This window comes from Podarcis bocagei (genome assembly GCF_964188305.1).
Source record: "Podarcis bocagei genome assembly, chromosome: 3".
In the NCBI taxonomy this organism is placed as follows: Eukaryota; Metazoa; Chordata; class Lepidosauria; order Squamata; family Lacertidae; genus Podarcis; species Podarcis bocagei.
The window spans coordinates 41,562,477-41,577,930 of NC_138127.1; the positions used below are offsets into that span (position 1 = coordinate 41,562,477).

At 39.3% G+C, this 15,454-nt stretch overlaps 1 protein-coding gene across 5 annotated transcripts in view; it reads right to left on the minus strand.

The window, feature by feature from the left end:
* TBC1D32 (TBC1 domain family member 32) overlaps positions 1 to 15,454 on the minus strand; it is a 70,553-nt gene that overhangs the window by 47,981 nt on the left and 7,118 nt on the right. For all 5 annotated transcript variants that reach the window (XR_014006287.1, XM_081187619.1, XM_081187618.1 and 2 more), the window contains 13 exons: positions 12,255 to 12,432; positions 10,701 to 10,772; positions 10,056 to 10,181; positions 7,811 to 7,889; positions 7,600 to 7,703; positions 7,440 to 7,501; positions 6,614 to 6,749; positions 4,834 to 4,893; positions 4,377 to 4,476; positions 3,889 to 4,026; positions 2,084 to 2,173; positions 1,661 to 1,803; positions 726 to 856 (listed from right to left, as the gene is read on the minus strand). Coding sequence is in view for 4 of the 5 variants with exons in the window: in XM_081187619.1 (XP_081043745.1) it covers positions 726 to 856; positions 1,661 to 1,803; positions 2,084 to 2,173; positions 3,889 to 4,026; positions 4,377 to 4,476; positions 4,834 to 4,893; positions 6,614 to 6,749; positions 7,440 to 7,501; positions 7,600 to 7,703; positions 7,811 to 7,889; positions 10,056 to 10,181; positions 10,701 to 10,772; positions 12,255 to 12,432 (1,419 nt within the window). In the remaining variant the exon portion in view is untranslated. The remainder of the gene's footprint in view (positions 1 to 725; positions 857 to 1,660; positions 1,804 to 2,083; positions 2,174 to 3,888; positions 4,027 to 4,376; positions 4,477 to 4,833; positions 4,894 to 6,613; positions 6,750 to 7,439; positions 7,502 to 7,599; positions 7,704 to 7,810; positions 7,890 to 10,055; positions 10,182 to 10,700; positions 10,773 to 12,254; positions 12,433 to 15,454) is intronic.

Consider the following 15,454-nt stretch of genomic DNA (forward strand, 5'->3'; position numbering starts at 1 on the left):
TGATGTATTCTGAGAAGCACACAATTTTCATATCTCCACTTTTCCCAGGATAGCAGGAACACATCTTCAATTTAATTGGGAATATGTTCCTTTAACTATTTCCTCTTACATGCCACCTTCTCCAGAATGTTCTGGAGATGGAAACATTCCACTTTGATTGTTGATTAACCACAGCTTATGATACATCCAAATCATAAACTGTAGTTAAGTCTTAGCTACTACTGCAACAAGCCAATTAATCCAAGGTTTGCCACTGAATTCAGTAAACAGTAAACATTAGTTAATTCTACATTTGTCTGGGTTCAGACACAATGTTTAATTGTGGTTAGTTTAAAACAGAAATGAAACCTTCTCTCGTATGGAGAGAAGGTAGGTGAGAGTACACAAGCCTGAGGTTTGTTGACATAACAAGAAATCATAGTTTATCATTACAACCAAATGCAGTAATACTTTAAGCCAAGAAACAAAAGCATGACTAATGAGAAATAACATGAAAATTACAGTGTACGGACCATTCGGGTATTGCATGCAGACTGTTTTTTTATACCGGTGTGGGAGCTATCTCCTTAGGTACATTTGCATAAACAACAAAACATGCAAGCTGTTCATTTTATAATTCAAATCATGGAAGCTTCTCTCAAGACTTATATACAACTAATTAGATATGAGAGACAAGAACTTATTTCACAACACTGTTTTTGTTCTTTTAAAACACATTCTCTTACCTGCCACCCTCCATGGCAGAGGGTTTCTCTCCTCCATAGAGAAGGAGTGAAAGACCATCATCTGCAGCAGCAATCCTTGCCAAAATATCAGCTATATGTATTAGAGTTGTTTCAGGAGAATTTAGATGCACCTGCACAAACATTTTAAAAACTCTGAAGAGTAATGTTTTATAGAGACTTTTGTCTACAAACCTTGTGTAACTAAAGGCAAATTAATGTAACAAGACTGAGGAATTCTTACATTATAATCCATCTTATGTCAATGGAGCTTTGTTTTTTTTTTTAACAATGCAGTTGAAAATGATACTGCTGATTTGTATTTAGCTAAAAGTAGCTGTGAGGATAAATCTAAATGTTAACTGACAAACAAGAACAGAAGAATCCAAAGTCCTTTCAAAATGAATTAACATTTATTTCAAATATAAAATAGAAACAGATGGGGCTAACTTCCAAAATAGACTAGCATGCCAATTCCACATTCCTTCTCTTACTGAAACAAGGATGGAAACCTATGACTCTCCAGATGTCAATAGACTATAATTCTCAACATCCCTTATGATGGAAGTTGGAATCCAACAACTGGAGGGTTATAGGTTAGCTGCCCTTGACTTACATGAAATGCAGCTTTCTTCATAATCTTCCCTGTCTCCTTTCCCCACAAATCCCAAGCTCCATTTTTAACTTTGGCTCTTGTAATTCATTACAGCTTAGCTCAGTCATCAATATGTTTTATTTCACTGTGGTGTGCACAGCTGTATTGAAACAGATACATAGACACAATGTCCCCAATGCAATTCTCACTATTTTGCAATGCACATCTCCATTCACTAGTTATATGCAAGACCACATTGTGCCTGACAATTAAATGGATCACAGCCATTACATTTTTCTGCATTAAGTTTTATTCATGTTTATTTGAAGGAAATACAACCAACCTCTGTTCCATTCAGTAAATAATGTATTGGCTGAAGAAGTGCTTCTATCACTGTATTAGTATATAGACATTCAGTTGCACATTCTTTTCTCTCACAAAGAATTCCGAGCACATCAGTAATAAGGCCTGCTGGAGAATAATTGCCTGACAAATAAAAAGAGACTTGTTTCAAAATAGTAAAGAACAACAGAGTGAGCAACACAATCAGATAAAGGAAAAGAAACAAGTGGTATTTCTTCCCTCTTGCCAAGCCCACCACTTCAAATACCCATCAGATGTGAAGAGTCACTCAGTTTTCACTTTAAATATGATGTCATGGTGTCTATAGACACAGAAATGATTAAGAAATATGGAAGGGAACAAACCTTTATTCACAAAGAAGAAAATTAAAGAATAACAGAGAAAATATAAAGGGCAATGTTACCTGAATGCACTGTAAGAGTCTTTGGACAATTTGGGGCGCAATAGATAAGACGAGTAAACATTACGACAAGATCTGTCAAGGACATCAAATCTACAAAAATGAGAATGGGGAAAATAACTTCATGTTACTTATAATTTAATTAGGAACAACAAACGAATACCTGAATACAAATTTAAGCTAAATTGCTGTAGCTTTTCTTCCATTTCCAACTGTTTCACAGACAGAAACCATTTAATTTAATTTATTACTGGTAGAGCTATTCCAGCAATGTCAAATAAACTGTTGGGTTCATGTTTTCCCTCCTGGAAAATAATGTAATCAAACTTTTTTTGTAACAGCCACAGGCCAAGGAGGACAGATGGAAGAATATTTAGATAATTGTGTAAGATGATAATGTGTACTTCTTCATAGCCATAAACCAACCTGCCTCGGAAAAAACATAAGTCAGCGCTGCATGAATAAGTACAAGCGAGCCCCAGGCGCTTGTCCTCACCCTCCTCTTCCAATACAACAGCAGGAGGTGGAAAATAGACAATTGCGGGTTAAACAACCTAGAGTTTTGTTGTATCCCACCTAGGGAAACTGATTAATTTAAACTATGCCATGTTTGGAGAATCATAAACTGTGATTCGATGCTGTCTTATTGCAACTAACTATAGTTTAAACTAACTATAGTTTAAGGGACGCGGGTGGCGCTGTGGGTAAAACCTCAGTGCCTAGGACTTGCCGTTCGTATGGTCGGCGGTTCGAATCCCCGCGGCGGGGTGAGCTCCCGTCTTTCGGTCCCACCTAGCAGTTCGAAAGCACCCTTAAGTGCAAGTAGATAAATAGGTACCGCTTTCTAGCGGGAAGGTAAACGGCGTTTCCGTGTGCTGCGCTGGTGCTGGCTTGCCAGAGCAGCTTTGTCACACTGGCCACGTGACCCAGAAGTGTCTCCGGACAGTGCTGGCCCCCGGCCTCTTAAGTGAGATGGGCGCACAATCCTAGAGTCGGACACGACTGGCCCGTACGGGCAGGGGTACCTTTACCTATAGTTTAAACTAACCAGAGTTCCAGTTCCATTGATGTCAGTTCTATTACTGAGCCATGATAACTACTCCAAAGGAAGCAAGGTATTCCAGTGAAATGCAATTCTGTCTCACGTGCCTGTCATTGTCTCCAGCAAAGAACTCAAAAGCAGTATTCTAATTTCCCCATTTTTCCACAGGTACACGCAATAGATGTGTCCATACAAATTTGTGAACTGGCATACTAGCAGATCTGGTAACTTCCCTTCACTCCCAAGGTTTGGACATAACAATAAACACCAGTTATTTGAAAACAGAAAACACATGCTTCCTTGAATCCTCCTCAGGAAAGATAGGTTGAAGGAAAGAGAATAAAAGTGCAGGAACCGAAGGTTGTTTACACTGCACTATGCACATGGTATAGTTTAGTATTATGTCCAAATCGAGTCACTATGTTAGTTTTGATAAACATCTCAGCTTCACCACTGTTACAGAAAACAACCAAGTTTTGTTATAAATAGGTTTTAAAAAATCCAGATAAAAATAGTGAGACAGGAATTTATGTGTGATCCTTCTATATAGAGCAGCATGGGATAATCCACCAGGCACTCCAATAACTTGTCCTGCTTACGTAATTTACGCCACATAATTTACACCCTGTTGTACAATCTCTTTTGGATACCTATAAGCCCTCTCCCACAAACAACAGAACCAAAGCTGAAAAAGCATTAGAAAAATCGCCCTAACAGAACACACTGTCATGTTTCTATGCTTCTATGTTCTTTAACACGCACTTACCTTTTCTGTTTTTCAGCTGAATAGGAAACAGTCTTCTGCCTTGTTTATATATCAACAATCTTCCTAAGAGGCTCAGGGAATGAACAAAATATATATACTGCAATTCTTTTCCAGTGTAAAAATTCTTCTGTTTATTACCTTGAAAGACAAGACAGTTTCTGTCAATAAACCTGTGCTGCCTCTTGCTTCGTTCTTGTATACTAGAGTCCAAGCAATCACTGCTATCATGGGCAATAATGTATTTATAAAGAAAACTGCCAAGATCACAAAAAATGCAACCACCAATAAAAATTGGATTTGCCATTTCTAGGTGGGAGGGAAGCCTCACACAGTTGAAATGTTATTTAGAAATTCTGAGATAGAACATATTCTGAACATTTGTCACAAAAAGCACTACTGGAACACTGCTACATATATTATTAAAATGTAAGCAAAAAAGAAGACTTCAAATAAATATATATTATTCAGAATATGGAAAAATTACTTACCATTATGCAATGTGGAGGAAGAATGAAACCTGCCTGTTTTATCAACGACTGATTCACAAGTTTCAAGATAGGAAACACACTGCTCAACAGATGCAATAATCTGACGAATAAAACGACAAGGTATATCAAAATTCACAGGAAATGCCTATTGCACAATTCCCTCTATTAATGAAGATTCACTTCACTCACATCATTAGCAAATTTGCATTTGACCCTTTTCATATTAATTTTGAGTTGGTAGAAATATATACAGGCAGTAGTGTAAATTATAAAGTCTCTGCAGAACATTATATTTAGAATGTGAAACTGAACTTCCTAAACGGCCATATTGATAAACAAAAATCAATTAAGGAGTATGTAATATCTTAAGATATGTCTTGGTTCAGTTGTAATTGATATGTACTTTGTTCCTTGTATTGATGAGAAAGGATATTGACTGATGAAAAGACAGACTTACCAAAGATTTGTATTTTTTTTCAAGTAGCCTTAGAACCACTGTTCTGCTATAATATGCATGCTAAAATGACAAAACAGACATACATTACACTTAAAGCACTGAGTAAAAAAATCAAAATGATTCAATTATTTTTCAACTGATTACAAGATCAAAATTGCACAATAAGTTCTGAAATTAGTCCATGTTAATATATATCGGGTTGGAGACAGGTGTGTAGAGAAGCAAATAAGTGCTTTGTATTTACTGGAAAACGTAGTTCAAATTGTCTGTAAACCTACAGCACTATTTTAATTTCATTTTGACTACTGCCTGTTGACACCAAGGACAATTCTACCCATACTCTACAGAGGAGGTGGATGTTGCTGGATTTCAGTTCTCATTAGCCCCAGCCAGCACGGCCAATGGTCAGGGGTAGTGGAAGTTTCAGTCCAACATATGGAGAGCCCCCAGTTCACCATCCACACTCTATAGCATGGGTAGGCAAACTAAGGCCCGGGAGCCAGAGCCGGCCCAATCACCTTCTAAATCCAGCCTACAGACGGTCTGGGAATCAGCATGTTTTTACATGAGCAGAATGTGTTCTTTTATTTAAAATGCACCTCTGGGTTATTTGTGGGGCCTGCCTGGTTTTTTTACATGAGCAGAATGTGTGCTTTTATTTAAAATGCATCTCTGTGTTATTTGCGGGGAATAAGATTTTTTTGTTGTTTTCCCCCCAAAATATAGTCCGGCCCCCCACAAGGTCTGAGGGACAGTGGACCTGCCCCCTGCTGAAAAAGTTTGCTGACCCCTGCTCTACAGCCTTCTAAAACAAGGGGACGTTCCACATGTGTAATAGATTAAGTCATCTATTTCTAAAGCACAGTCCAGACACCATGCTTCCAAGATGCATTTCCACTGTAGGGATCATGCAATTAATTTGCTTATGGTGGGACCTGCATTGGCTCCCAGTACGTTTCCGAGCACAATTCAAAGTGTTGGTGCTGACCTTTAAAGCCCTAAACGGCCTCGGTCCAGTATACCTGAAGGAGCGTCTCCACCCCCATCATTCTGCCCGGACGCTGAGGTCTAGCGCCGAGGGCCTTCTGGCGGTTCCCTCATTGCGAGAAGCAAAGCTACAGGGAACCAGGCAGAGGGCCTTCTCGGTAGTGGCGCCCGCCCTGTGGAACGCCCTTCCAGCAGATGTCAAAGCGATAAACAACTACCTGACATTCAGGAGACATCTTAAGGCAGCCCTGTTCAGGGAAGTTTTTAACGTGTGGTATTTTATTGTATTTTTGGTTTTTATGGAAGCCGCCCAGAGTGGCTGGGGAGGCCCAGCCAGATGGGCGGGGTATAAATAATAAATTATTATTATTATTATTATTATTATTATTATTATTATTATTATTATTATTATTATCCATCATGTGCTAGCAGAGTGCTATAGTATTCCTGCAGTGCGAGTTTTTTGGGGTTTTTAAAATACAAGTAGTCCTCCTCCTGCCATGTTCTTAACTTGGTTTGGTTTAGTTTGAAATGTTACTGTGGGTTGCATTCTATCCTGGTGAGCCCATATCATTCCCAATAAGCCAGATGAAGGAGAAACCTGCAACCTTCCGTGCAATTCCTCAGAAATTGCAACTTATCTCATCTATTGCATTACACTGACACATTCAATATCAACCTCTTGAAGAAAAGGACTAAGAGGATTATTAGCTCAAGGCATTATCAACAAAGCAATAACCTTGAAGGACTAACAGAAGAAGCTGCAATCAGCAAAATACATACATTTGCTTACCATCCATTTTTTAAACCAAACAGCCTTGAGATCGACTAGAGCCAAGAAGTACACAGGATCCAAAGAAACAGGGTGGCCTGACTCACGCTTTGCTGACAGAAGTGACAGGGTACTCTCCATTATTTCTTCCATGTACCTAAATATGTTATAAAGAACGAGCTGTTAAATAAAATCCCAATGTTCGTATTGATGCCATTTGTATTTAGACTCTCCATCATTCAAAAAAGGAATTTGAAAAGGGAAAGAAATCAGATGCATTTTAATATTTTCTACTTTACTGTGAATATGATTTTTTAAAGTCAAGAAATTGTATGTACTATATATATATATTTTTAATACACCAAAATAAAGTCACCTTCAAAAAGAGATTAAGAAAGTTACAATGAGCAATATTGTGAGTATGTTTACTGGGGTACTGTGAATACATTTTGGAGTTAAACTGCCATAATAATTTAGAGTATGCAGATTCTCCATGCTTAAATATTGTGAAGACCAGCTGAAAGGGAAAAGTGATTGTGATCCTATATCACCAAACAGGAAACAGAAGTGTCACCTGTAGAATCCAAATCAGGAAACCAGTAACTGGCATAGATTAAATAGCACAAAGAGAATAGTGGTTTGGGGAGTTTTAAGTCAAGGAACTTTGTCCTCATAGACACAGATTGACTTATGACAGCAAGCAATGGAACCAAGAAACTTCACTATCAAAAGACAGATGAGTAGCAGTAGTAATTTCATGCTTAATCACTGATTTTAGTAATTTAGCACAAAGGAATTGCAACAGGCAAATGAAAACTAAGGAAACAATTGAATAATTGTGACATACTTTTCTGGATGACGAATCCAAAAAGATGGTACTTCCCTCTGGTACTCATTTAGCAGACGTATCTATGAATAAAAGAAAAACAGCTTGTTTGCTTTTTTAAAAGACTGGATGGGGGAAATAACTAAATTTGAAAAAGAAATAAGGGAAAACTGATTTGTACCTTTTTAAGTAAACGGATTATATCTGGGTTGCTTATATCAATACCTATTGATATGGTAGGAACATAACTATCTTCAGAAAGGAAGTACATCTCTAAATACTTTGCTGTAAAGAGATAAATAATTGCCAAATAATTTAAGAGGCAAAATTTAAAAATAGTTGCTGGCTACAGAAAGCAAGTAACATTTCTCCATTTGACTTAATGAACTTACCCAAACTTGTATACAGTTCCCTTGTCATATTTAGTGGAGAGGAAGAAAATGTCTTGGCATAGAATTTCAAAACTTTGTCCTGAAACAGTAAAAATGAAAGCTAGTTACTGCTAGCTAAATAAAATCTAAACAGAATTTCAATGTTCTGCCTCAGCAGCAATGTTATAAAGAATATCTGACTTGTTAATTTATTTCATTTCATTTTTTACCCAGCATTCTTCGAAGGCGTTTCAAACTGTTGTCTTTCCGCCTCACAACAACCCTGTGAGGTAGTTTATGCTGAGAGACGATCAGTAGCCCAAAATTACCTAGTGAACTTCATGAGTGAATGGGGATTTAAATCTGGGTCTCTAAAGTCCTAACCTGATACTAACCACTATACCACACTGGCTTCTGTAGCTCTAACATACACCAGATGCACCTGTAGACTTTTCATTCTAAATAGAGTATTGTGCAAAAGCTGAAAATTATTATAATAACATAACTCCCTATATTGACAGCTGAAGCACTTGGGCCTATATGTAAACACACAAACAACAGGCTATACAGTGGTACCTCTGGATACGAACGGAATCTGTTCCGTAGCCCCGTTCGCATCCTAAGCAAATGCAACCTGCATGTCTGCAGGTCACGATTTGCCGCTTTGACCGTCTGCGCATGCGCGAGCGGCGAAACCCGGAAGTAATGCGTTCCGTTACTTCCGGGTCACTGTGGAGCGCAACCCAAAGGCGCTCAACCTGAAGCAATTTCAACCCAAGGTATGACTGTAAACACAAAACACGTTGTACAGAGGCCATGCCAAAATGTACCTGCGGGACCTCTCCCTCAATATCTGGAGTTACCTTGATGGGAGAACACACCACCACTGTATCAAACAATAAGACAGCTTATTGATATATTACTATATTGGAAGGCAGAAGGTTTGCTATAGTCCTGCAGGCTTTCTATTTCAGTGTTTACCTGAAGGAGCAGCTCCACCCCCATCGTTCTGCCTGGACACTGAGGTCCAGCGCCGAGGGCCTTCTGGCGGTTCCCTCACTGCAAGAAGCAAAGTTAAGGGAACCAGGCAGAGGGCCTTCTCAGTAGTGACACCTACCCTGTGGAACACCCTCCCGTCAGATGTCAAAGAAATAAACAACTATCTAACGTTTAGAAGACATCTTAAGGCAGCCCTGTATAGGGAAGTTTTTAGTGACTGATGTCTTAATGTATTTTTAATCTCCTGTTGGAAGCCGCCCAGAGTGGCTAAGGAAGTACAGCCAGATGGGCAGGGTAAAAATAAATAAATAAATAAATAAATAAATAAATAAATAATTTTTTGTTATTTTACATTCATTCAAAAAATACACATAGCCCAAAGGCCAACACCACATAGCCCAAAGGCCAAATGAGACCCAGCAGTGCTCTCAATGTGGCCCGTAAGGCTGTTTTCCCCAAACCATGTCATATGTTTATTGTTGTTAGCCGCCCTGAGCCCAGCTTCAGCTGGGGAGGGCGGGATATAAATAAAAATTTATTATTTATTTTATTTATTATGTGGCCATAAGTGTGGAGTAGGTAAGGAAGTACAGTGGTACCTTGGGTTGCATACGCTTCAGGTTACAAACTCTGCTAACCCAGAAATAGTACCTCGGGTTAAGAACTTTGCTTCAGGATGAGAACAGAAATCGTGCGGCGGCGGCGCAGCGGCAGCAGGAGGTCCCATTAGCTAAAGTGGTGCTTCAGGTTAAGAACCGTTTCAGGTTAAGAGCTGACCTCCGGAACCAATTAAGTACTTAACCCGAGGTACCACTTTACTTGCAAAGGAACAATCAGGAGCTTAAACTGAGCTTGCAATTATTCTTTTGCAAGCAGCGACTGACAGTGAGCATGCCTGAAGTTGCCACCTGATGTTGTAATGGTATGAAGTGACTGACAGGTTGACAGCTCTGTTCACCTGTCAAAATGGCTTGTGGGGAAGCTCAGGATTCAGCCTACCAAATAGAAAAGCTTCCCAATCCCTGCGATACAACAGGGACAATTAAAACGCTGCATACATAATTTTATGCATGCTATTCAAGGAAGAAGTAGTAGTAGTTATAAAGAAAGACATACTTGACCTGCTTCATTTAAAATCCCAATGGTCACTTTTCTACATGGAGTTTGTGAGAGGTACGTAAAATCTTTGCATGTGCTTTGATTTTCCACACTATATAAATTATGATCAAGTGATACATTAGGAAAGGCAAAAAAAAAAAATCCTTACACTGAAACTGGAATCCGGATCTGAAAGTGCTGTTGCAAGATGTTTACGTAAATTAGCCCAACTCTCACAGTTTAATATATCAGATGGAGGAGCAGAACACAATGTCAGCATAGCTTCCTGACGCACCTGCAACATCAAGGTAAGATGTGGATTTAAAAAATCACAAAGAGTATTATCATAATAAAACAGAAATCTTCAACCAATGTGATGATGCACACACACACACAAAATAAGGTAAAGGCAAAGGACCCCTGGACGGTTAAGCCCAGTCAAAAGCGACTATGGGGCGCGGCGCTCATCTTGCTTTCTGGCTGAGGGAGCCAGCATTTGTCCACAGACAGCTTTCCAGGTCATGTGGCCAGTATGACTAAACCATTTCTGGTGCAACAGGTTGTGTGCGTGTATACCTACACACACACAACCAATGGACCACAGAATAGTCTACCCTCCTCTATATGTTGTCCACCTTTAGCTCTCCTGCACAATGCCTCCATACTTCTGCTTTCTAGATCTCACCTTACTAATAACCAATCGTGCCCCCTCCAAATGAGACTATCCAAGTTCACTCAAGCAACGTGAGCTTAAGATGTGCTAAAATAAAAAGTATTGTCTAAGTGGGTGTGTCCATTTGCCTTTTAGACTCACCTCCTTAGGTTGTACCGGATCAAGCCTTTCTACCAGTAGTTGCAATTGTTCTTGATTCATGAATGTATAACTCTGTAACACATTGCAAAATGCTCATTAAGTAACTCATTAAATTAAAAAGATTAATAACTATAATAATTAGCTATTATTAGTGAAATAAAAATTATCTTTAAGGGATTCACATTATCTTAATGAAATATTAAGGGGGTAATGTTAATTACCAGATATAAGGAAAAAATGTTACCTTTCTATTTTTAATAACCTTTCTATTTTTAATTATACAACATGTGATACATGGTTTACCAACCATAACATTTTGTACAAATAAATGTAAGACATTTTGGAAAGACCTAAACTTTATAGTGCTGCTCCCAGTAAAAAAAATCACAGAATCACAAAACTGTAGAATTAGAAGGGACCCTAGGATCATCTAGTCTAACCTCTGCAATGGAGGAATCATTGAGAAGGTACATAGTAAACATTTTGAACATTAATTAACTTTTTTCTGGGAAGTAAATATTGTAATTAGGCTTAGTACTTAAATTGTATGGGGTGCATGTACACCTTTACATGTACCCCACCCTGCACTCAGCTCTAACCTGTGGCTCCAAGAAGCTGTCAGAATGTGACAGCTGTCCAGCTAAACCAAGTGAAGGTAGCCGATGGAATTAGTGTATTAGGCACTTCCGCCTGCATGTGAAGACAGGCTCTGGCGTACTGAGCCCTAAGGCGGTTGTATGCCTCCTTCCAGCAACTCCTGCAGCCAATCTGGTGTTAAATGTATAGCTCTGCTTTCCGTTGGGCCATAATAGCAAGGCCAAGAGTGGGGGTCTTGTCATCTGAGCAGCCCAGGACCTCCATACACACTGCCCAGGCTTGCACCTCCGGTAGGTCACTTCAGTGCTGCTAACACAGCAGTCTGACTAAACCCCTGGAGGAGCACTCCATTGTCTCTCGAGACACAGAGATGCCAACAACAACTTAAACTGACTTCAGTATTGTGGGTACCCTGTGCACAAAGTGGAGATGTGTAGAACTGCACTGAGGTTGATGGGAAATCTTAACGCTATGAGAATTCTATGCATGCCCTCAGATAAGGTATTCCAACTTTCAGTGGAGATAATACAACCCCATAAAAACCAATAGGCTTCCAGCCCTTGATCTAAATGGAATGGATTTTATCTATTGATTTTGCAGTAACAATTTAAAGAAAATATAGCCTCAAGTCTGGCAGTGTAAGTCAGAGAAAAGATTTTCTCATTGATTTCATCAGCAACAAACAAGACAAGGAACATGAAGATGAAATCACAGAAACCAACTAGGGCTCTCCATTAACTCTAATGGGAGTGCATTTAGATATGACAGCTATTTTGGTGGCATAGCTCTGTCAGCAGGGAAGGAAGGCCCAGCCCAGGGGAGGATAGAATGGCAACTATGGCCAGCTAGTCACTCTTCCATTCCTTACCACACCCATGCCTTCCCCTTACACCCTTGTTGTTACAACAGCATAAAAGATGGTGGCCCTACAAGACTATTACATAGACTTGGCCATACCTGATTAAATGAAGAATCACTATCAGAGCAATTATCTGTATAGTAACTGCTGTGCTGTTCTGTTTTCACTTTCCTCTGAATTTCCTTATAGCGCATCTGATCTTCTTCAAACTTGTTAATTAAAGATTCAACTACAACCATCATAACATTCTTCAGAGAATGCATCATTTCTCTATACCTTCAGAGCAGAACAAATGTTATAAAAACAAACAGTCTAAAGTTCACAAATCTTATTACACACAGGCTGAACTCCTAAGCACGAACATCAATGGGACTTAGTTGTGGGTAGATAAGTACAGTCAATAGGAAGTGATTGGTCTCTTTTTGTGGGGGCTTTGCACTGGTAGCATTGCAGTCAGAACAGAAACTTTTAAGGGGAAGCAATGGTTGGGAAGTTACCTTCAGAGATGTCCAACCATACGAGAGGGAAACTATCCAAACGTACCTATTCACTGAAGGACTTTTACACAATAAACTTGAAAGTGGAGACTTAACTGGAAAATAGAAAAGGTCACAGATTGCCATAGCAAACTGATTTACATTCAGATACAAAGCAACCAGGCCAGTATCGGGACCAAAGAGCAACAGAACAGGAAAATACAGTCTCTGTATTGCTGAGCCACAAACCATATCTTTGGGAGACCTAGTCAAGGCTGGGGAATAAATCTGTTCTGGATGAAGCCATTATCCCCTGTAGGAGCAGATTCAAAGACTACACCACTTTTGTTGCTTGAGGCCCAAATAATCTCAGTTCTAGGAATGCCTATCTCCAGTTTAAATTGATGTGCCTTCCTAGATTGCAACAGCTTTGCTGCAGTGGTCCATGCTCTGTTGAACTCTAGATTTGACTATTGTAATGCAATCTACATGGGGCTACCATTGAAGACAGTCTGGAAGTTGTAGCAGAACACTATCATATTATACTTGGACTTTCAGAGGAAGAGAGGGGAACTAGCCCTGTTGTATATCGGGGGGGTGCGGTGTGGAGAGAGTCTCTTCCTTTAAATTCCGGGGAGTTTATCTTAGTGAAGGCCCCACTTGGAAAAACAATATAACTCAAGTGGTTAGGAAGGCCAACAGAGACTTCATTTTCTCAGGGTCTTGCGAAAGAACAGTGTTAAACAACAATTGATGACCTCCTTCTACCGGTCCACAATAGAAAGTATCCTCTCATATTGTATCACAGTGTGGTACATTGGCTTGACAACCACGGAGAGAGAAAGTCTTTACAGAGGGGGGTGAACACAGCACATGATATCATGGGCTGTCACCTGAGCCCGCTAGATGACATTGCAAGGGATCGTTGCCTTAAGAGAGCGAGAAAAATTCTCAGGGACGATTCACACCCAGGCCAGCACCTCTTTAATCTTCTACCCTCGGGCAGGAGATATGGAAGTATAATCAGTCATACCAACAGGCTAATAAACAGTTTCTATCTGTGGGCTGTTAGGCTGCTAAATGGAAAATAATATAGTGCAACTGACTTTCGGGGTTGGTGTGTTGTGCAACAAGCACACAAGAGTACAATGGGATTGAGTGTTAGGGGGGCGGGGGAGGCTCGGTTAATTTCATTGTACACAGGTTGAACATTGACAATAAAGGTATTATTATTATTATTATTATTATTATTATTATTATTATTATTATACCTATCCGTCTGGAATTGCACTAAATTCCCATTTGCTACCAGGCCCAACTCAAGGTGTTAATGTTAGCATGTAAAACCCTAAACAGTTTACAGCCCAAATGCTGGAAATACTGCCTCTTCCTGTATCTGCCTAGTCAGACACTGTAGTCTGCAGGGTAGGTCCTTAATGTGGTTCTGTCAACAGATGTATCAATGATGCAAGATAGGGCCTTATCCTTGGCAGTGCCAGGTCATGGAACTCCCTCCCACTAGAGATTCAGTAGTCCGTCCTCCCAGTGAAAAGGGAAAGGGTACTGTGAAGTAAAGGGTATATGGGATATTCATTTGTGCTTTTACACACTGCCTTCCTAATCACTCCCCTTTACAGTCTTAAAAAAGAAACCCATGAAGATTGAGAATCCTAAATAACAGTATCTAGCCTGGGGGGGGGGTATAAACAAAGGCTACCCTACAGGAATGAACATAGCCTGGGATTCATCTGTGCTCTCTAAAAATTATTTCTTTGTGCAGTTGGCTCAAAACTGACATGCCATTCCTAAATGTAAATAAATGGCTTATTAAAAATACAGCAGTCCACACATTAATTTATAAAAGCAATTAAGCACTGATTAAGTAACGAAGTTTTTTACAATGACATTTCTAATTTCCTCTCACAGAACAAGGCCATCCACATATCATTGAAATTACTATTAAAATGTTCCTAAGATTGATCTCATCATTAGAGGTTCATTGAACTTTTCTACAAGGGGTCCGCTTTACCCTTGGTACTTTCACATTCGTCTTGCAATCTCCCACTGTCTGAAGGTTATCTGGCTATATTTAAAGTGATCAACACTTCCAGTAATGTTTTGTTTGGTAAAATCTCATAACTAACTGGGCTGACAGAAACATTTAAGTAATTAGTATTTATTGAATGCACTTCTTTCCAGTTGTAAATAATTATAATTGAATTCTAATTTTGCTACTATTCACAGAAATTGTTGACAATCATATACCCTAATCCAATACCACCTATGAACACAAAAGCACAAGTATACACACAGCAGTGTCATGCTCACACAGGCATCCCCAATTAATGCCAAGGACAGATATGTCCTCACATCCGACAGTACCAATGTAATTCCACTGAACAGTGAAAATTCCACTTAACCGAAATCTTTTTACTGGACCACCTGACGGGCTCCAGATTAGATTAGTTTACAATCCCTCCCTGAATCCCTTCTTAGAGGTAGAAAAAATGCATAATCATTGTGCACATACCTCTAGCTTGTTACAGTGAGGTATTCTGCAGCACAGTGCTTTAAAGTAGCATCAAAAATAAAGATGCAGAAGAAAAAAACTACTGCAACAAATACAAAAAAACCCAACAAAAAACAAAGAGTAATTTTTGGTGAAGGCTTGCAGATAATAAATTGACTGTACTTATTACACCGCTCCCTTCCAGAGACATTTTGTAAAATGTACTGTAAATGCAGTGAAACTTTGAACTCAGGGGGGTGGGTTGCATTCTTTGGTAAAGTACTTACTGTAAAGAGCTTATTGTACAAATTCG